This window comes from Phasianus colchicus, chromosome 8, assembly GCF_987193195.1.
Source record: "Phasianus colchicus chromosome 8, bPhaCol1.hap1.1, whole genome shotgun sequence".
Classification (NCBI taxonomy): Eukaryota; Metazoa; Chordata; class Aves; order Galliformes; family Phasianidae; genus Phasianus; species Phasianus colchicus.
Window position 1 is genome coordinate 18625240 of NC_143443.1, and position 22884 is coordinate 18648123.

A 22884-nucleotide genomic window follows, 5' to 3' on the forward strand; every position below is an offset into this window, starting at 1 on the left:
TACTACTAACACATGCTCTCACAAGATGAAAGAGGAGCCATGGAGCTGGCTCTTTACTCTGAGAGATTTGCCCAAGCGAAATTAAGTGAGAGCCTTCTTTGTGCTAATGCTTGGTACCCAATTTTCCACCCGTGTATGACATCTCATATTTAATGATGTCTGGGCTCTGCATATCTATCCTATAAGAAGATTTTATTTCTCTAAAACAAGGTAGTGCTGGAGAAGGAACTCCTTACTTAGAAGGGGGAAGAACAGCAGGCAATTAAAGGCATGTCTGAAGGTAAAACAAGAACCCAGCTTGGTACTGGCTCACACAAATATAGTCTTTCATTCTGCTTGTATGTGCCAGCTGACCCTCAATGCCTTGTCCTAACAAACACTACTCTGAATGCAGCTTTTTGGAGTCCTGCTCTGCAGCACTAAATCTGGGCTCCCTCATCCTCAGCAGCTTTGATCAGACACATTCATGAAGGCAGCAGCAGGCCTTGCTGCCCATGGTATTAGCACAGCCTGAGTGTTGCCATGGTGATTTCAAAGCAGAGGATGGTGAGCAAGTTTTGAAGAGATTGTGGCTTATGCATATTAACAGTGCAGGAGAAGGAAGAGTTTCCCTCATGTAGAAACAGACTACTAATCTGTGGACTCCCTGTGGTGGCAAAGGCAGCACTGTGAGCTGCTGTCTGTCACTGCCTTCATAGAGCCCTTTATTCTGGGGCAGCAAGTGCACTGAGCCTCAGAATCAGCCACACAGTTGTGGAGTTTGGCTGGCTTCAGTAACTTGAGGAGTTGTAACTAAGACCTGGGTCACAATTTTCTAAGTTCTCAATCATTTTGTTTTACTAGGAATTTAGTAATTTTCATTTAAAAATATTACTGCAAGCAAATGTGAGTAAGCAAACTTTCAGATACACTATTAGGCCTCATTTACTTGCTACAAATCATAGTTCCACTGAGCTTCCTATGAAGCTACAGGACCCCAAGCAAAAAGACTGTATCTTGATCCTAAATGTCATCCTAGCATCTTTTTCCATGGTAACAAATTTGTGCAGGTGGAATTCTGCTTTCTCTGAAATAATTTTAGTGGAAAAGAAGCAAGATGGTAATCATCCTGCTATATCCTGTGGAACAAATTCATTGCATTCCTCTCTTGCCATGACTCATTGGGTCAAAGCTTCAGTAGCTGTAAACAATCACGATTCTGTTCAATGCAATGGCTGAGTCCTCAGCTAATGAAAACCTGTTTTGCTCCACTGAGGCTGAGTGATGTCAGTTGGTCAGCATACGCTAAGTTATTCCTCGTGTGCCTCAGTTTCCCCAGAACAATCCTCACCCATCTGTACAGAGCATGCTGAGGACTGCATATGAAAGTCTAAGGAGGCAATAATCTCCCACAGACATGGCAAAACCTCGTGGTAGATGAGAACAGCTAACAACTGCAATCTAGTGAGTGTGACTGCTGTGCTACAGACTTAGTGGCTTTGTCCTGTGACTGAACCATGGGTTTGAATCCCTGTTTTAAGCAAAGATGTCCAGCTAACTAACTTCACCTCCAGCATATCTGGACACCACTGTTGCTATTCTTTGTGTGAAACATTTTTTGGGTTACAATTGAGATAAGACTAATATGTGTCCTCATAATTCTCAGCAGGTTTCATGAAGAGTAATGTAATTATGCCTTTTGCAAAACTGAGGTTAGATACATAGATATTTTCAGGAGAGTACTTCTCTTCACTCACATGCATACACTAGATTTGACTTATTTCTAGCATTCAGTGAAATAGAAGACACAGAGTAGTCATCTACTCAGCAAAGGGAAAACTGAAGCACAGAGAAGCTGATGTGGAGGTTCTGATTCTCAGCTAAAGTGTCTGTCTTTTCTTTGGAGTTCTTTTCTCCCGTATAACACTTAACACTGTACAGTGAAAGTACATTTACTGCTCACCTGATGAAGTTTGACGAAGTTGCCTGGAATTCATCTGTGCATTGAATTTGTGTTGGGCTGAACAGAGGTCCAGAAGATATTTGCATGTCTTTGCTGTATCGGTAATGAACGTGTGTTTCTTGCCACTGAAGCTACTTTCAATCATGAATTTCTTTCTCTGAAGGAAAAAACACAGCTTGCTTCATCTAGTATATCAAACATTATACTGAGGCACTGAAGTTCATCTTCATCCTATTTGTCTACATACATTTCTGCCTTTCCACATCTCTTGCAGTTGAATAAAATGCCCATTGTATGTTCAACTGCTGTCAGCTCTTAACTGCCCTCTGTTGAAAGTCAAAAGCCTTTGAGGCATTGCCTGCACTGGGAGCAGGTTGATAGGCTTGGCAAATTTGTTCCTAGAGATCTTAAACTTTTTAAACCAGTTGAAAGTGAAACTGAAAAATCTTCAAGGGTCAGAAAGGCTATCTTGGGACAGCAAATAGACTGGGAGATGTGGTGAATATTAGTACTGTAAGATGGTATATTGGCACACCTCTGGTAGAAGGTAGGAGTTATAGTCTTGTCACCAATACTTAGTGTTTGAGAGACACTGCATATACTAAGAGATAAGGATGCAAAAAGTAAGATCTGTAAAAAAGGCAGTCAAGATCCAGTGACCTGATGCAGAAAGGAAAATGAAAAAAAAAAAGGAAGAGAGAAGTGAAGATGGGAAAGGAGTGAATAAAGAATAGAGGTTAGGCATCATTTTTGTAGTACTCAGCTTATTCAGATTTGTAGTAATTGACTTCAGCCTTGTCAAAAACAAACAGGAGCAACAGCAAAAACCAGAACAAAGTGTCTCCGAGAATTGGCTATCCAGACATCCATGAACATGTCATGCCTTGATTTTAGTCTGGTTTCAAAAAGAACATATCTGTACAAAATCAGTCTAATTCTAGCACCAAATGGAAGAAAGTTATAAAAGTGACAGAAGAGGTGTAAAGTAGTAGAATTTCACTTGGTTGCAACTCACATGAGCTGAAATTCTCTCTGTTTCCCGCCACTGGAATCTTAAACTGGCAATTCTTGTGTGATTTTTGACCTCATATACAATGATGCCTTTGGCACAGATTCCCAAGATGATGTCCCCTCCTGTTCCTTTCTTCTCTTGGGACACACGATAAAATAGTACTCCATATTCAGGAAGCTGCTGAGTTACCTAATAGAGAAAAAGTGCGCTTACCACGTATTATTAAAAAAGAGGCATAAGGAAAATTGGTAGGTAGATGGGAGGGGAAAGGGTTTTGAGTGTCTTTACAGTATCTTCTTTGACTCCCTCAAGAAAGGCTTAGAAACCCTTCCCAAATTTTCATACCTGCTCCCTCACAAAATAATCACTTGACTTTGATATGTCATTGAGCTACTATACGCATTCATTTTCCATGATAAAATTGAAATAGCACTTTCCCACATACCTCATTTGAAGAACTAAGAGGATTATGTAATTTCCTGCAGAATAATCTAAACTTTACAGTGGCATTGAAGCAATAGTATTACTGCTACTTAGTATTTGCATGTATTTCTGAACAGATTAATACTGTTCAACTACTACTAAACCTTATTTCTGTTTTCTTTTCTATGTCTTTGTTTCCCCAAGAAAATTAGAAACCATAAAGTACAGCAGATACGCTGATCTTAGGAAAACTGCTACAACTTTTGTGCCAGGGCTGCTCTGGCATTGTTATTGATAACAAAGTCACCCAAGTACATACGTTAATTTCTTCACTGCTATCATTTTTTAAAAGCAGATATTAAAAATTTCTTTTGCAACAAATCTTGAGTTATGGGGTTTTCTTCTAACATCATGAAGAGGATATTACAAGGAACCACACCCAGCAGTTCTAGATGCTTGTCTTTCTACCTCCTACTCTTGGCCACAAAATGTTAAAATGTGACTTAGACCTTTTCTAGGACTACAGAATATTATGATGATTTTCTGGTTGCTTTTGTGATATTCAGATCAATATTAATTTATCCTAATATCCTTTTTTTTTTTTTTTTTTTTTTTTTTGTGGGAAGCCCCTGCAGAATTTCAACCATGAATAGAGATTTTATTTTCCAAAATAAAACACTTTAAGAAGAACTATTTTCAGAAGAAAAAAAGAAAAAAAGAAGAATCCAGAGCACAAATATTCAGGGCCTGAAAACTGGGACATCCATAATCATGATACAAATCTTGGTTTCAATTTTTAATCCCTTTTATATTTGGAATTTGCAGTTCTTGCCATGGGCGCTGTCTTTCTCACTGTGTATGATGTGTTGTCTTCTTCTTCAGGAATTCATTGAAACAAATATGAACAAAGCTGCTTTCCTTTACTGGATTTGCCATGCATGATGGGACTGTTATTAAGGCTAAGCTTCAATCTATTTCTTCAATTCCACTGACAGTCTTAGATGATAAACGAACATAATTAAACAGCAATTGAACTGAAATGATGCTATAAATAAAAACATGTGGCACTGCAGCAAAATGGCTTCTGTTATTTATTCATTTTCTATTTCTTGATGTTTTCCATTTTATGGAAAGCTGAGAAGTTTGGAGAGGAAGAGAAATTAAGAAAAAAATTAAATCCTGCATCATCATAACACTCTTGATAAAGGATCATATGAGATAATACTTCAGCTAACTCCTTCCTCACTTCTGTGCTTCGCATATGTCTTGAACAACCAATCACTGCTTGTTTAGAAAATTTCTGAACATGTGCTATAGTTTTGGAACTCAAAAGAGTGCTTATTGCCCTGCTTTACAATTATCTCTCTCTAATACATTCAATAGTTGTATTCATAATCATCCAGAATCTAGACAACATGTTCTTAATATGCTGAAAACTTGCAGCAGCTCTTAGGATGTTGAAAATATCCTGAAATGTGCATTAACAGTTTATAAACTATCAATAGAAAGACACCTAATACTTCAATGGAGTATAAGTTGATAATAGTGACAGTGCCTATAGCAGAATGAAATTTTGAGTTTTGTGTTGAATATTCAAATTTGTTCACCGCATCTAAAATCCATTGATTTAGACAAGGAAATAATAGACAATGGCAAATAAAGACTTGAAATCAGAAACTAAATAGATAAATACCCTTTGGTGTGTGGCAAATTACCTTTAAAAATTCTAGTTCAGCTTCATCCTCAAACAGGGAGCGATTCATGCGATGTAATTTAGCAAGCTCTCTCTGTACATGTGCCAGGGTCATTTTCTCTATTCGGCTTGCTGGAATGTAGTCTTCAACACGAAAATAACTCTTTCCATGTACCTTTAGGGGAAAAAAAAATGAAAAGACAAAAGAGACAGGAGCCTTTTGTTCTGTCTTGACTTTTCTTATTTGATGCATTTCCACTTTCAGTGTGACCCATATTGCTGAAGTCATCCTGCTGCCATTTCCTAAAAGAAGATAGGGAACAGCAGATAGTGTGTCCTGACAGCCAAATGTGCCTCCTGCACCTGTGCTCATCCAGATGCTCAGGGCACACACTATGCTGTGCAGAGGGAAGAAAAGAGGTGTGCATACAGGCAACCCAGCTGTCTTACATTCACAGCTGACAGCCGTAGTTGTAAGAACCAGTGTCAGGCTGTATCAGATTGGATGCATCAGATCATTGAGTGCTACACTGATTTGCATAACTGAAGATATCACAGAGAACAGAAAGGATGTTTTCTGGAAACTTTGAAACTACAAGGACAAGTTCAGATACACTCTCAGCAACTTTCTTGTCTTTGCAGCTTCTGGATCTGAACCTACATACAAAATCTCTGTGAATTCCGGAGTGTTTATTTTTCTCTTCCTTGCTTTCTAATCCCTTTAAACCCCTTTGCACACCCAAGCTGTGCCTATACTGGAATTTTTCTTCTAATTATCTGGGGATCTTTGGCTACATTGACAATTATGAAGGATCAAGAACCTTTCATCATTCTGCCACATTTACTGCCAAATTCATCTGGCTCACTAAGACTTCATAATCAGACAAATTTCATAATTCTTTAAATCTGAAATGTGATTACTGAAGGACTTAGTTCAAATTATGCAATATTCACATTTCATTTTTTAACTATATGACAAGCAAAAGCTGCAAAAGCTGTTGACAGAGACCTCTGAGAAATATTTTATTATTTATCCACACCTCAGAAGCATAATTGCCAAGCTCTGCCTGTAAAGCCAAAGCGCCAAGTTTCAGGGCAGTCTCATCATTGCAATATAACCGCTCCTCCAAAATATCTTTACGAAGCTGCAGGTAAAACTGGTGTCTCGTCAAGCTGTGCCTGGAACACAGAAGGGATTAAGAACACAAGATGAGCTTTGACCACTCAACCTGCCTGCCACTGTTTTACCAGTAGTTAGCAGAAACATGCACTTACTGGATAACATTAAAGTGGCTGACAAAGAATTTTATTCTTAGGAAGAGTGTGAAGTTGATGATGGAGGTTTTCTTCTTTGGTTGGTCATTCCAGCCATCTGGGGCCACTTTGTAGAGTTTAGTCTCATCATCCAAAAAGAAAAACTCCTTACCTGAAATAAGAATTTGTGGTTCTATGGTAAGTCTGGAGCCCAAAACAACTTCCATAACTCAAAATTCTGCAGCCTGTGTTCAGAACATCACTAGCAATAAAAAAATCATGAATATCAGTCGAGGTCAACTTCTCGGTGTTATGGACTAGTCTACTGCTGCTTTGACAAAGAATTTAGGATGACATCTAGCATGTAATTTAGGATTACAACTGTTAGATATGGATTGGTATGATGTCTATGCAATTATTCAAGAATCTATGAGGCTTGAATTCTGCTAAGTATTCAGGTTCTTCACTCCAAATTACATCTGAGATCATTGACAATCAGCCTTGTGCAGTACAGAGCTTCCAAGAATTCTGCTGGGGTAATGTGGCTCAGCATTATTCTGGCATATGACTTGGACAGAGCCTTTTCTGCATGAGAATATCAGCTAGTGTCAGTGTGGCTGTAGTCATGCACAGTATTAAAGTAGACATGCTTTCCATCAGTGCAGTACAGTTTAAATGAACATAACTTACTTTTGCTTAAGCTTTAGATCTGCTTACATCTGAAGATCTTTAAGGATCTTACTGGAATTCATTAATAAACGGACTATGAAGGCACTGTCAGGAGAGACCAGAATTAGCTGTACCAGAATTACCTTTCAGATAAGCCAAACCGAAGTAGGAATGTTCCACCAAGCTTGCATATGCCACCACAGTATTGAAAACATCTCTTGCCTTGGACTTGATGTCACACTGCACCTCAAGGCACTGACCATTGAGTAGAATCACATTGAGATCCCTTTGGGACAAATAGGATTTTCCTTTCTTAGTCTAAGAACATATAATAAAGAGCAAAGAATAAGTACCAAGTACAAGCAATGCAAACTCCACAGCATTTTATTGCTAAGGCCCTGGTCTCCAGTCCCTGCACAACCTGATGAAATTGGCCACAACACTATTCTAATCCCTGCCTCCACTATCACAAATCATATCATATCCCAAACGTATCCAATTAAAAACAAACCAGCCAACAACAAGCAAAACAAAAACTGAAACAAGCAAACAAAAGAAAAATCAGGGAATCTTAACAAAATAGATTCTGCAATCATCAGGACTTGTTCTAGATTTGAAGAAAATCCCAGGTGTTTTTTTTTTCCTAATATTTACTGCTCTAGGCCATCAGACTTTTGCTTTATCTTATGAAAGGTAAAGGGTGCACTTGCAAACTGGAGGAGTCCAGTAAACTGGCTCTAGATGTCACCTTGGTAATTTGTTGTATAATCTTAGTCTCAAAAGTCTTGTACTAATGAGCGCATTCTTATCTGAGAAAGATGAATTCAGCTATTTTCACAGCAGTCACTGCAACAGAGATAGTTATGCTGTAATGAGAATTAAATGGTCTCCTTTCGAGTCTCAGTACTTGTGCAGGAACTCTAACTCAGTTTGAAAAGGGGGCATAACAAGAGTTCTGGGGTGGGACTCAGATGAAACTCAGAAAGAGTCCCAACTCAAAGATCATAAAATTAGCTCAAAATTCTTAATGCTTGTACTTACCACAATTGATCCAGGCAGCTGTAAGGTCACTGGTGGTTCACTTGACAAAATAATGAATTCTGGACCTGAGAACTGTAAGGGGACAATTCAGAAATGTAAAAAATATATCTTTAATATAACAAAGATCCCTAGGAATGGTACCAATTAAACCCATTTCTGTTGATTGGCATGCTGCACCTAAATGACTTCAGGGACTTATGTGGTGCAAATGCTGATTTAAGACTTCCATCTGTTGGAGCTCTCTCCTGTTTATTTACTCTGGGGCCTAATTATGCTTAGTCTTTACATACAAGACCTTTCACTGTCTTTGGTTCCGAGTTATCACAACTGGATCATGACTAATCTGGACTCTGTCAGTTTAGGAGACTCAGCTAAAGTGATGACTCAGTAGCTAATATGCACATCATTAATGAATGACAATTGAACGAAAAGTTTCTCTTTAGTGATATTTACATTTTGAGATCAGCTTACACGTTTTTCATTAGTCACCTTTTCCTTCCTTTGGAACAAACATTTCTGTGATGTAGCAGCTGCTGTGTAGTCCTTTGTAGACACAGAGAAGGTGGAGCCTAAACTCAGCAGGTTGTGTCTGCTGTTCCTATGAGCTCCACCAGGGATTTCTTCTACAGCGCTGACTGACCTTCAAAGGAGATGTCACAGTGAGAAAGATTACCAGAACACAGCAAAACAACACAGGCTTGTACCTTGTTAAGGTACACTGATGACAGAATCTTATGATAACAAGGACAATGTCAGCTACAAGTTATTACGCGTTGTCATCATTACAGGAAAAGAGATTATCAGATATAGTATTAATGATGCAGTTTATAAACAAATCAAAATTACTCTTTAATTTAGTAACAGTTCTTTGTTTTCTTTATTTGGTGAGCCAGATCTTGCTGGCCTAAGTCCATTGAAGGCAACTGGCACAGGAGTTAGCCCCATATATTTCTGGGGCTTTCTGCGAAGTCTACAGAAAGAAATCAATATCTCATTTAATGTTTTTTTGAAACAAAAAAAGCTTCAGAAACAATATTTGTTATTACATTATTTGGAATTTTCCAGGAATGGGAATAAAATTATTTTAATACTAATTCATTAACATAAATTAATGTCTTAAGGAACTGAGTTTTCAGTTTCATTAAAAGATGTGTGAAATCTCAGATTAGAAAGCTGTCTTTGTACTGTACTTTTAACCCATAAATTAATAGTTTTTCCATGTGAGTGGAAAAATGTATGCCTAGAATAAGCTTGCAATGTAATTAATGTACGCTTACTAATCAAGAAAGAATCATTACACAGTACAGAAGGAAATGTTTTGTGATCATGGCTTTTTGTTAATTATATTTTTAGGAAATGCCAAAATTACAATGAAGTAAGAGTTTTTTGTTGCTTTGTGGGGTTTTGTTTCTTTTATCCTTTTGTTGTGTATGTGATGGAGTTGCTCCAGATAGCTAGAGAGTTTCAAAAGCTTTTTATCAAATTTGTTGGAGTAGTTTATATTTCTCTACTTATACAAATATACAAGTATTGTCGTTTCAATATTCAATCTCAGAAAGATCATTTTACTATGAAATATCCCTAAAAGTAACCTCAAGTGACATTTGTGGGTATGAAAATGCTACTGACTCACAACCAAGAGATTGTGTCGGACAGACTATATTTTCCCGTGGCAAACACTTCATGTTATTAGTCCTGCAGACTGACGGGTACCAGACGTGGCACCTCTATCTTCTTTATGTATAGGCTGTAGCCCTGCATAGACTTGTAAGCTTAAATTTAGGACTGTGAGATGTAAATTATGATGATGACTGGACTCCTTACAGAGCGTGATTATGTGAGTAAGTTTTATAGGCAGTAAATACTTACTTTGTTTTGTGTTGGCTGCCTGACATAGGGAACCAGCAGGTTCCAAACAAATTATTTCCACTCTGCTGTTGTCATTGTATGTGAAACAGAGTCAGTGATCGTGCCGGATATTCAATTGCAGGTGCTTTCAACTAAAGGTGAGGCTTACAGTTCCTGAAGTTTTATGGGAAAGGGTTTGCTAGAAATTTGGAAAAGAGTGATCATCTTTCAGGAGAGGAGAACATTTTCCTGTCAGCTCCATTTTAGATCATGAATGTCAAGTTGAAACCCAGCTTGGTAGTCAGAAGCATGGAAGTTGCTCCAAAAACACTCAGTAAATGAATCTTCTACTGATATATTTGCCAGGTGTGTGATATATATATATAGGTTTCAGTAGACACATATATATGCATGTGTAGTTAGACACAGTTCTTTCTTCACAAAAGCTGCTACTGTAATGCATCCTGCTTTTTTCAGGTTTAGAGGTACAGTGAGGTATCTCCCATAAATCAGATTATCATGGCTGGTTTACCAGGAAGTTCAAACTGTTTATTTGGGATACTTTTAATTGGGAATTGATCTAAATTGAGCATTTCCTGTGGGCCTAAATTACTCATGTCATGGTTAAAAGAAGAAACTCCTGATTAACTGGGTCAAGAACTCAATTTAAATGGGATGTCTGTAGGGATTATACAGTGCTTAACCATGGGATTCTGGTCTTTGTGATGCCTAGAGGCTAACAGCACCTACATCTCTTCTCCATTTATTGAGTCTTAATTATAACTGCACCATGATAACACCTAGTCTAGAAAACTCTTACTAGGAAATAGCGGTGTTTTAGCTGGCTTTTGAAAATGAGCCAGCATCAACTGTACAATCCTCTGTTGTCCTTGAGTATGTACAAGGCTACTGTTGTATTTCCAAGGCTGAAATGAGGCTAATTCTCATGACAGAGCAGAGGTCTTTACTGTTTACGTCCCCACGTTACCTGTAACTCCTCAATAAAATGCTAGTGCAGATCTGGAAATAAAACTGGCACAAGTGAGGTAAATCTATCTGAGAACTGAGATGGGAATGAAGATAATCTACTGAAATATCGGTCATGCACAAGCATAGTATTGCATAGCCACTTCAGAACAGATCAGGCCTCTGCTAATGTGAGAGCAAGGCAAGACTCAGATCCAAAATCTGAATGAAGACAAATAGGGACTCTGCAAAATGCCTTTCCAGTAGAAGCAGTGACTGTTTTTTACCACTACACATCTGTGGAAATTGTGTCAGGCTTTTCCTTTCCACAGTGTCTGAGTTTGGCAGTAGGGGCAGCTGTGTAATAGCTGTGCAACTATTTTGAGAGGACAGTAACATCTGGGAGAACACGGTGGTGAAGAAGTGACAGTGGATAATTTCAGTGTGCCTGTTTTGTATGGATTGCTCAGGGCCGGAGCTCAATTTCTTTAAAGCATTTGTACAATTTTGGTTAAAGCCAAACTGATCTTAGATGCACTTTAATTCTATGTAAATAGTATCTGTTATTATAACAGATTCAGTTGGTAATCCAAGTAATTTCCAGTAATGACATTGCCACACTAGTTCTCTGCTTCATTTGGTAATACAACAGCCTCTGTCTTCAGGAATATAAGTTTTGATTACCTGTTTATGAAGAGCTTGTAGCTGCTTTGTGTCCTTGATCCACTAAGGGTGGGGTCCCATGACCTGTGTGTCTGCGTAACATTCCCTAAAAGGAATGAAGGAAGTGTCACGGTTGAAGAAATTGTAGCCGCACTCTGGGGACAATTAGAATAAGCAGAAAGTTTAGACTGACCACTTTCTCTCTTGTGGCCTTGCCTGGGCATGAAAATAACTACTTAATAAGACTATGTGAATACTACACCAGAAATATTCCCCAGTTCTGTAGTCATTGTTACTTCTTCTTCATTACCCCTTAGGAGGATGTAATACAGAAGATAGCTGCATGTGTACAATGCCTATTGTTTCCGTATGCTTTCAAGTAATTTGTGAAACAGCTTTTGCTCTTCGGAAATTACCTATAGTATTTCTTCTTCCATTTTCAGGTACAAAATCTGGGGAAATAAGCCATGAAACTTGTCTGCTTTAATAAGATCAAGATATAAAATCACTGAAATTAAAATTATTTATACATAGTCCACTGATTATTTGCTACATCAAGTATATTGTAAATGTTTTTACATCATAAAAATCTAGTAATGATATAGCATAGTTTGAATCGTGAGCAAATAAAATCTGTAAAATTTCATTCAGCTCTGGTGCTAGATAAAGAATAAGCATTTCTTTGTCCCAGTAAATGAAAAATAAAAAATAGAGGTAGAATCAGAAATGGTAATGCAAGTGGTAGTTTCATGAATGTTTTTAGAAGCATCAGAGCTCTTTTAAATCCCTCAAGGAAGAGTGGTAATGTTAAATTTGTCTCCACTTCGATCACTTCAGTGATCTGATTTAAAGAACTGTGTATCAAATTATCACATAGACAGAACGATAGACCTGATAAGTTAAACTAAGATAGGACAGCTTTTCTTGCAGGTAAAGTATCCATAACTGCAGCCTGAGACTTCTCTCTGAATTCCAGCATGAAAACACAGTGATAGATTCCAGTGTACCAGTCACCAACTGCAATTTAACAACATACAAAATCAAGTCACCTTGCTAAAATGTACATAAACTTTTTAAAAATATTTTTATTTATATTTTTTTATGCAGATGGTATTGACAAAATGTAAGATATGAGATGAGCCTAATACTCAAGCCTAGTTACAAAAGTTAAGGTACAGTCTCATGTTCTAAAATGACATGATCTTTCATGAGAAAGCCTGCACAGCTATCTACTCAGAGATTTTACATTTTTGTGTATATGTATTGTGACAAGAACATAACATTTCCTTTAGTTTTCTCACTCTCAGCTGTTGTGGCACTGGGACAAGTTGGCTAGTTTCAGTGGCAAGACTGTCATGCTTCAATCATAAATCCAATACATTCTTGATGTTTAAGGTTAACATGCAGCTTCAGAGAAGTTGACTCTGTAGATGATTAATTTGTTATATATTAAGCGAGCTTCTAAAGTCCAGCCTGGACTGAGATACTGATCTCTCTTGATAATGATGTTCTACCAGATGGTAATGTTTCTTTTAGCAGAAGAATGCCTATATATTTTTTTTCTTTAAATACTTTATCTCAGGCAATAATGTCTGTAGGAAACAAGCACTCACATTCAAGTTTTCTTCCTGCATTTTTAGAGATTTTTATCACATTCTGAGTACAGCTGCCAGTGGTTCAGTGGAGAATGAGACAGACTCAGGTTTAGTGAAACGAGCTTTTCCCACGTTTATGACCAAAATTTTAAAAATAAAAGGACTTTCAAAACAGTCTCCTGAGCTTGCTTTCGCCATGTGTTGCTAGGTAAATGACTGACATGTATGAACCTCAGCAGGATAGCCGTGGTACCTTACAGGTTTTTATTTGCTGCCATATTAAATGCAATTCTTTAGCAGCACATTTCACAGGAAGAAAGTATCAACAGAAGCTGCATGAGTACTCTCTCCTTTCTCTTCTCTGGGACAGGGGGCTGAGAGGCTGCTCTACTTTTTTATTTTCCTGGGGTATGTTCTATTTCTCTTGGTAGGTTATCTCCTGGCAGACTTCCAGTTATGCAATGTGCACCCAAGTTTTCTGCTCTGTTTTTGGAGGAAATTAATTCTTTGAGATCAGACTCTATGCCTTTCATTTTCGCCTAGTAAATTTTAAACTTGTCAAATCTGAAGGAGAATGGGTAATATGTTCCCACAGATTTCATGATAGACAGCAGCTATATATCAGAAACCAAAATTAATGCTCTCCAGTGAGAAAAAGCAAGCAAAACTCAGCAGTTATCTGTTATTTATAGCATCAGTGAACTTAACAGTTGGTGTGCATACCTTGTTGCATGATAACTGATATGGTGGATGTTAGATGTATTGCCTTAGCAAAGAAATTTCTGGGATGAAAGACACACATGCTATAGAGCACATCTGAATCCCTGCCACAGCAGGAGATAAGACTTTGGCTACTAATGGACCCTGACTGATGTCTACCACAGTGTCTTCACTGAATGGATCCTCTGCCAAGCAGCTTCATTCATTCTGTTCCTGCCATAAAAGGGTTGAAAATACAGCTGAAATTCCAACCCTCATGTCTCTAGACAAAGTAAATCAGAAGAGCAGCGTAGCAACCTGGCATTTATTACAATGAAAACAACATGCAGAGCAGGAAATACACAATAGCTTCAGGACAAAATGATAACAAAACAATAAGTGGTTTGTTTATTTGTTCTTGTTAGATAGTTTGTTTTCTCTAGCTCTCAGTTTTAGTTTCTGAATGGACTGGAAGAAACATTAATCCCCACCATTGAAGTGTCAGGTATTTTTCAAAGATTCAACTGATTTCTGTGCTGCTGTCTTGACACTGCCATCTATGTGGGGTAGCTGCATGGCTTCTCATCTGTTTCAAAACGCCAGGTGGCAGAAACATGCTGTCAGGCTTTGTCTGTGATCTGCTGAACAGCTTCATCTGGCAAAGAGGCATAAAGCAAGAAAGAGGTGATGCTGCTGCCTGGTAGGACACAGTTAAAAGGAGTCCAGTATAAAAGGTTATTCCCTGATGCTTAGTCAAACATACCTCCCTAGACATGTAGCTATAAGGGCACAGGAGTTCCTGTCACTTGGCAGTATGTAGGTAGTTTCATTTTTCAGGGGACAAAAAGAGTACATAGTTCAATAACAATAATTTTTCAGGAAAATCTTACCTCTTCTGTGTCCTCGGTTAGACAGTATCAACGATGTACTTTCTGAAATGCTATTAGTGTCACTGTAGTCCACAGACAGTTGCCTGTAATCTTCTGTTGACCGACTGTAATTCATTAATCTGGACCCTTTATCTGGAAATAGAAAGGAAATAAGGTGAATCACAAACTTCAATTATAAATCATTGTATCTCTGTGATAAAAGACAGCATAAATAACATTTGGCTTGACTAACTTTTACATAGTCCATGTTTGTCTGTCTTCTAACCCTGACTTCACTTCCTTAAGGACTGAAAAAATCTTGGTAACATAATTCTACCTCTGGCCTTAAGTAATCTTATTCTGTCTCAGTTATCACAGTTCTCAACCATTCCAAATAAAACAAATCTAATATATTAATTGTATTCTGCATGCTTAACTGAAAGGTTGCAAAGTCAGATAACCAAGAAAGATGATCTCCTTTCTTATATTTGAAGGCCCAAAACCTTCAGCTATAAGCTACTCTTTCTTTGTGCATTATCAGAATCAGCTGCAAAAATTCCATTAATAATAGGCTGGGTCTGTTCAGCCTGAAGAATAAGAGACTGAGAAGGGATCTCATCAATGTTTACAAATATCTTTAGTGTGGGAGTCAAATGGATGGGGCCAGGCTCTCTTCAGTGGTGTGCAGCAATAGAACAAGGGGTAATGGGCAAAAACTAGAACACAGAAAATTGCACACAAACATGCAAAATAACTTCTTTACTGTGAGAGTGACAGACTACTAGGACAGGATGCCCGGAGACACTGTGGAGTCTCCTTCTTTCTCTAGAGATATTTGAGACCTGTCTGGAAGTTCTTCTGTTCAGTTGACGATAGGGACCCTGCTTTAGCAGTGGGGTTGGACTGGAGGACCTCCACAGGTCTCTTCCAACCTTTATAATTCTATGATTCTATGATTCTAAGAATCTATGATTCTATGATTAAGGAGTAATCCTAAATATTGCTGTTGCAGCCTAACTGTACTTTGGCTGCATTTTCTCTTGACTTTTTCCAGAATCTCAAAAGCTGATAATTTTTAACTGAAATTAAAAAAAAAATAAAATAAATGAAATGCTGCATTATAATGTTTGGCTCACGCATTCTCAATTGTAATTGACATACCAATTCATTAAATCCTTTAAGCAAATACAAGCCATATTGCTTAACTCACTAGAATACAAAGAACTCATCCCAGATACATAATCACTGGATCCAAGAATTGGAGTCTAATAGGCAGCTAAGGATGGGACCATCCCTTTGGGCAGCAGTTTCACCAGCTTAAGTAAAACTGAATTTATAAGTTCAGTTCCTGAATCACTATGATTTAAGGGTGCATTGGCTGTATCTTTTCAAATGGATCTCCTTTTCTTGTGATGAACACCTAATAGAGAAGTTGCATAGAAATTTAACCATGTGCTTAGTTCTAGTTGAAATTAATGGAAAATATATGTGATTTGCCAAGCAGTTATTGGATTGTCCATAGATTTGACGTTGAGCATCCAAAAAAATCTGTACATCTTGGGCCAGAGTCAACCCTTCCCTTGTCCCAAGCCTACAGATTTCTGTTAAAGAGAACGGTCTAATCAAGATAAAAAGAGAGAAGAATTAGAAAAAAGAACTCATCTGAACCTGAAATCCATACTTAGTTACAATTGGAGAATTCCCGAGCGATAAGAAAATCTTGATTTTAATCAAATAAAATGTGAAATCAGTGTATGTTGGCTTATATATATATGGTGAGCAGGATTTGGCCTTCTGTCTTGAAATTACTCCAGCAATATATGTGTGAAATTACAAAACATGTTTTGAATGGAGAAATGGAACTAAAATATTAAAAAGAAAACACAAATCTTTGCTTGAGTAATCAAATGGGAAGGATAAATATATCCTCTTTAATGGCCACAGGATATCACCACAGAATTCCACTCTTGATCTTTGAAAATACACTGAAGTGTAGAAAGCAAAGAAGCAGCACTGGAAGCACTTTTGTTTTATATGCAGTTCTTATGCAAAAGAGTCAAGTATGTGCAAGCTGATTTGTTATCATTGCTTTGCCTCCATCAGACTACTGTTATTTGAGAAAACAAGAGACAGAAGTCTTGCTGACTTGCCCCAGAGTCTTTCCATTATTAAGACATTTAAACGTAAAGCAATAAATATCCTATTCAACACTACATATAATCAGAGCAACATGAAATTAGACTATTCATCTGACTTGAGAGAGAGTCAGAAAAAGCTGTTAGGCATTTCAGATTAGAGGTTTACTTTACCTTGGTGAAAATTCATGTGGGAGAACAGTGGTGAGGTGTCTGGTATTTTCTCATGCAGTCTCTTCCTTATCACATGACTTCTATTAAGCTGAGAAGTTGTACTGTCTTCAGTGGCTACTCGTTCTATCTAGAAAACAATGGCACTGCAAGTCAGTGTCACGTGATATGTGGACTTCAGACACTCATTAGGAAGTGATCCTTGCCCTTTGCTGATTTGCATTTTGTAAGCAACTTCATTTTCTTAGGCAGGCTTCACAAAGCAGAACCAACCTTTGAGGGCTTTGTGCTTTTGTGCTGGATGTTTAAGGGACACCTTCTGTTGCAGTGGGAAATAGAGTAATAGCATAGGGGAAAAAGTCCCCTCAGAATGCTAAGGAATACTTGTTGAAAGCAGAAGAAATATTTGCAATGTGTTTCAGTTTCAGCTTGTCAACAAAAATGTTTGCTGATATTTCAGAGCTTGAAAAAGACTCAGGTGTTCACTTATATAAGGCTTCATAGTCAGGCAGGGTTGTACTGTAAATGTTCTACAGCAGCTAAGGAAGTTAAATGAAATTCTCAATGTGGTTTAAAAATGTTTCCTTTGAATATCACAAAGAAAGTCTGAAGCCAAAGTGGTAATGGGAAAATCTCTCTTGTGTAAAGTCCATTCATTGGTGAATATGAAGTCTCAGTAGAGGTTAAAGACAGTTATTAACCAAAGGAAAGACTTATAGAAATCCAACTTTTGCACTTGCAGTCTGAAGACTGCATGTCTGGATGCCTATAATTTCCTAGGAGTGTGGTGTGAGACATGATTTTGTTGCTTTTTTAGCTCATACACATACCCACTCAATTTCCTGCATAGAAGCCTAGAAACAAATCTTACTTTAACTCGGACAAGCGCACATTGAAAAGGAGATTATTAAGTAGGAGAATAGTACCTACCTCACTGACACTTCCCACGACAAATTGGACCATTTTCTTTATGTAGGTATTTGCTGGTGAGGAAGAAGATTCCTTCTGATGTGCTTCACATACTTCCAGAATTGACTCAGGAGAAAGCCTTTTATGTGGCAGATCTTCACATAGTGTTAGCAACAGACTGTGTAATTGGTCACTCAGCTGGAGGGACTGAGTCAACATGGAGGTACAGTTAAATCACACCTCACAGTGGTCTGAAATCCTGTCTAAACTGGGATCAAATACGTCAGTAAGGCTTTCATCATGAGTGAGAAATGGGCATTAACTTCCTTTACATGGGAACAATCCTGGACAAGCAGTAAAATAGCACTAAATGGAGTCTCTAATGGGATGTAGGGTAGCTTTGAAGGGAACTGGTATATACAAGAAGGGTCATCAGTATGTATAGAAGCTTCCAGGTGACAGCCAGCAGCTCAGTCTGCTCCATGTCTTTGCTAATTAGACTGTGCATCATAAAGATTCGTGCAACAAGCATTAACTTAAAAAAGTTAAGGAGTTATGCAAGCCAAAACTGTTGCCATAGAGACCAAATACTGAAATTTTAGAGTCATTAAACTTACTGAGTCTTTTCCCTTATACCATGTATAACCTGTAAAAGCTAGTGCTTTCCGAGTTAGGAGCATGCAGTCAAAGTATGGGTATAGAAATGAAGTGAAATGTGTGCTACAAATTTTTGAAAAGATTATGAACAAGCAAGAGATGCGAAATTTCACTTAGCAATAGAATGTGTCCAGAAGCTTTTATTCCATCATCCCATCCATTCTTTGAAAAAGCACATGTGAAGCACCAGAATCATGTGGAAATGATGATTTTCTTTCAGCCCTACCTATCTTATTAGGAAATTTCTTATTATGGTCTTTGAATAAGTAATCTTTACTTTTAAAAGAAAATTAATCTTACTAGAAAGAATTCTGCTTTTCAAAAAGGAAAAAAAAATAAAGAAAAAGAAAGGAAAGATAAGAAGCCTAACTAAATTCCTTATCTGCATGAATTGGTATTTTTTATAAAGCCTGTGTCTTTTACAAGCATTCCAATCAGCCATATTCCTTTTACTGGTCCAAAACTAATAGCCACTTTTACTGAGACTTCACTTTACACTTCTCAGACTTTGAACATACCAAGAGTGAGATAGAATAAAAGAAAACAAAAATGTTTATATTACTGGCCTGGTTTGGAGGAACCTGATAGTCTGCTGACCAATAGAGGGTCATTCCTAAGGAATACACCAACATCTGTCAAAACAGAAAGGGAGACCCTTTATGAAATCTTTATACATAGATCTTTCTAATTGTAGCCAGATTTGTTTAACATGATTAGAAATCAATTTTGACAATAGATACCTGGTATGTTGCATGAAATCCCACAACCTTGTCTTCACAAGGTCTTATCAAGATCTTTTTTGTAGTATACCTCACCTTCATTAGTCCAATGCGCTGGTTTTTATTCTGTCTGTGGAGTAATTCTGGTGCGCTGAAAGGGATCGCTTCTGTCTGAGATGCATTGTTTTGGAAGGACAAATTTCCTTCAGCAGACAGTAGTATTGACCATGGACAAATCACACAAATGATAGGGTCTGAAAAATGGTAAAGAAGATAATGGAGTTCTTGTGGATTTCAGTGAGCTGAGAAAATCATATTGCTGGGATCCCAACACACAGCTAAATCCATCACTAAGGCTTCCAGGAGACATACTCTAAAGTCTGTGTAGTCATATTCTTTTATGCCTAGCTGATTTTGCCACCTGGAATTTAGTGATTTAAAATTTGATTTCTATCTCTCATAATTCCACATATAAAAACAATATATTGACTTTCTTAGATTTCTGAAGCCTAAGAAATCACATCCCATCTCCAGATTCTGGTTGCGGTATTATCATATTTGGTAGATGCAAAGCACAAAAAAAATGTCAGAAGAATAGAACACTTCTTCTAATACAGCACAAATACTTTGAAGGTGACATTTGAAAAAGAGCTGAAGTTAGGTTCCATTAAGTTACATGACCATGGTACAAATTTCTGTGGTGATATTTCTTCATCCATGTATTGCTTGTAGTCCTATCACCTTGTAAGCTTTTGGTTAAGAGGAAACATCATTTCCAATTATCCTCAGGAGAATTTTGTACCAGGATGCAAGCATGGAAACTTATCCTAGGTTCTGCCAGTAATGTGAGAAGCTATGATACTTTGCATTCAGTCTATATTTCAGCTCTATTAAGAGGGAGAAAGGGTATTTTAAACAAAAGTGTTTTCAAATGATAAATACTGACCCCTGAACCCATCAAGGTTCTGAGGACACTGGTCTTACTTGGAGCCTACACTCAGCTTTGCCCAATGCCTGGTTGCTTCTTAGAAAGTGTTGAGTTCTCCTTAAAAATATCCATGGCAGATTCAGTGGTCTGAACCAGAAGTGGAGGCAGGAGGATGTGCAGTCTTCTGCAAATCCTACATGTATGCATGCATATGTTAACAGAATTTGACGAAAAACATCCAAGTGACTGAGTTAAAATATCATTTAAAAAAGCATGACAAAATGTCTAAGATTTATCTGTTTACTTAGAAAGAGGAAAATCTGCATTAACTATGGAAACATTTGGATAGAGTGTTCCTGGAAATATAGGTATATATATATTTTTAAAGTTGGCTATTGATCCACTCTCTTCAGTCTAGGTAGGAAGAACAGAAACTACTAAAATCTCCATAGGTGAAGACTTTGGAACCATGCTGTAAATGCTTTGGTATTTTTACATTTTAAAAATTATATATTAAATATATAAATATTATATACTAAAGCTAGATGGCTACTTAATTCTTATGCATGGTGAATTCTTATGCATGCATCCCCTTTACATTGGGAATGTGGAACAAAGGTTAAAAGTGTTGAGCTGATAACTTATATACTACTAAGAGGTTTGCATAGCTGGAGTACCCAAAGATTCAAGACTTACAGGCCATATTTACAACAGTTAAGACATTCATTTTTTAGAAAACTAAAGGTCTTAAAATTATCAGCTTGCCTTATCCTTTTATCCTCCCCCATTTCTGTAGCATTGTATTCAAATACAACTAGAACATGCTAGGAAATTAGTCTGTTTTAGAAACAGATAGCCAGCTTGATCTTTAGTCTCAATTAAGATTACCTGGTTTTGTGTAATGTTGGCCAGCCAACCAGTCAGAATGCCTGCCTGACTAATCTGCGCCCAAACAAATGTGTTGGAAATACAGCTATAGCCAGTTGGTACTGACCAATGCCAGGTCTAGCAGATCAAGTACACCTCAGCACAAATGTGGCAGTATTTGCCCTAAGAGCCTGATTCCAGAAACAATACAGCTGCAAATATGAGAAGTGGAGACAGAGATATGGCTTAGTTAACTGGGCTGTTAATGTGCAAAAACAGTTTACTTTTGCTATCCTCCAAGAAACTGGACCACTGGGAATTCACTCTTCAGAATGAGTCAAACTTGGCATCACTCTGGACTAGAGCTCTCTGAAGTCATGACTGGGTAACCTTGCACCACATCTATCTATCTATCTATCTATCTATCTATCTATCTATCTATCTATCTATCTATATATATATTTATTTTTTTTTAATTATTATTATTTTTTTTTTAATAAGATCTGAAGAGTGTAGGGTTGGCTTAGTGTCTGATATGGACCTGAGCTGAATTTATCCAGGTAGGTATTTCAGTGTTAAAATCCTTTCCATGTTCCTAGTGCCTGTATTGTATGGCTAGATCACAGAATCATAGAATCACAGCAGTTGGAAAGGACCTCTGGACACCAAGTAGTACACTAGATATTTGAGAACTGATGATTCAGTCAGCCTGACATAGTGGTCCAGTCCATTAAAATTTGGTTGTTAATAAAAGTTCACCCCTCCAGCTATAGCAGAAGTTACATATCACTTGCTTAAAAGTCTTTTACTGAGAGATGGAGGAGATATGTGAACTTACTTGTCCTCCTCCTCTCCCAGTTCTTGAAGGACATGGTTCTAGCTGGCACTGCACTTTCTGTATGTTATTCAGACATTAGGAAGGACAACTCTGTCCTGTTCCACCATCTATAGCTCTACTTTAATTTATTTCTGATGTGTAATTTAGAAAAAAGTGGCTGTGTGAAGACTTGCATATTGGTACAGTAATTTGCATGCAAACGTAGCTGCACTGAAAGCTTTCTCATCTGTAATAGAAATATGCTATTATTGCCATTAGTGCCTTTTGTCTCAACAAACAAACAAACAAACAAAAAACATGAACATACCAACAAAAACAAAACAAAACAAAATGAACAACCCCCTCAAAGCAATCATTTAAATACCAAAATAGCTTAAGAAGGAGTTTCTAATAGTAAGATACTTTTCGTCTCACCTTTGTGAAGGTCTTCCAGAAGCTGCAACGTGGACAGGTACAAAAGTGCCCATATATCTTCCTCCTCTAAAGGGCTCCCTTTGGCCCACAGGACCTCTGCCAGTGTTGCACAGGAGCTGCTCATGCCTGCTGTAATAGGAAGCAGATCTGACCAGTTAGGGTAGACTGAACTGCTTGTAGCAAGCCCTACTGGTTACAGCTGAGACCTGCTCTCACGATAAGAAATCTTTTTTGAACCACTCTTCTTCTTTGTTCACAAAAGACAGGAATAATTTATCCATGTTTTCATCTCAGTAAGAGTAAATAAAGGAGATTAAGTGACTTCCTGTCATATTTCTCAGCCCTTTCACTCATCGCTTCACAACATTATGTGGGGCAAATCATTTTTACTCTGGATATCCTTTATATTCTGTTCAGACTTTATGAGTGGTTATCTGAATGGGAAGGCATTGATTTTGCTGCTTAATTGGGTGCCCTTGTCTATAAGAACACAATTGTGACAATCTTAGACAAAAAGAATGACAAAGCAAAAGAGATGCACTGTAACATAAAGGATCTATAAACACAATTCT

At 37.6% G+C, this 22884-nt stretch overlaps 1 protein-coding gene across 2 annotated transcripts in view; it reads right to left on the minus strand.

The window, feature by feature from the left end:
• Positions 1-22436, minus strand: part of FRMPD2 (FERM and PDZ domain containing 2) — a 58419-nt gene extending 35983 nt beyond the window's left edge. The window contains exons 1-15 of one of the 2 annotated variants that reach the window (XM_090145164.1): positions 22313-22436; positions 19362-19519; positions 19113-19178; positions 17907-18096; positions 16984-17106; positions 14696-14821; positions 11533-11617; positions 8524-8674; positions 8035-8106; positions 7137-7311; positions 6346-6496; positions 6111-6249; positions 5093-5245; positions 2958-3143; positions 1943-2099 (exon numbers count right to left, since the gene is read on the minus strand). In XM_090145164.1, coding sequence (XP_090001290.1) covers positions 1943-2099; positions 2958-3143; positions 5093-5245; positions 6111-6249; positions 6346-6496; positions 7137-7311; positions 8035-8106; positions 8524-8674; positions 11533-11617; positions 14696-14821; positions 16984-17106; positions 17907-18096; positions 19113-19178; positions 19362-19519; positions 22313-22436 — 2056 coding nt within the window. Of the gene's footprint in view, positions 1-1942; positions 2100-2957; positions 3144-5092; positions 5246-6110; positions 6250-6345; positions 6497-7136; positions 7312-8034; positions 8107-8523; positions 8675-11532; positions 11618-14695; positions 14828-16983; positions 17107-17906; positions 18097-19112; positions 19179-19361; positions 19520-22312 lie in introns of both variants that reach the window. The other variant, XM_090145163.1, reaches the window with a different exon arrangement.
• Between the last annotated feature and the right edge of the window lie 448 nt (positions 22437-22884).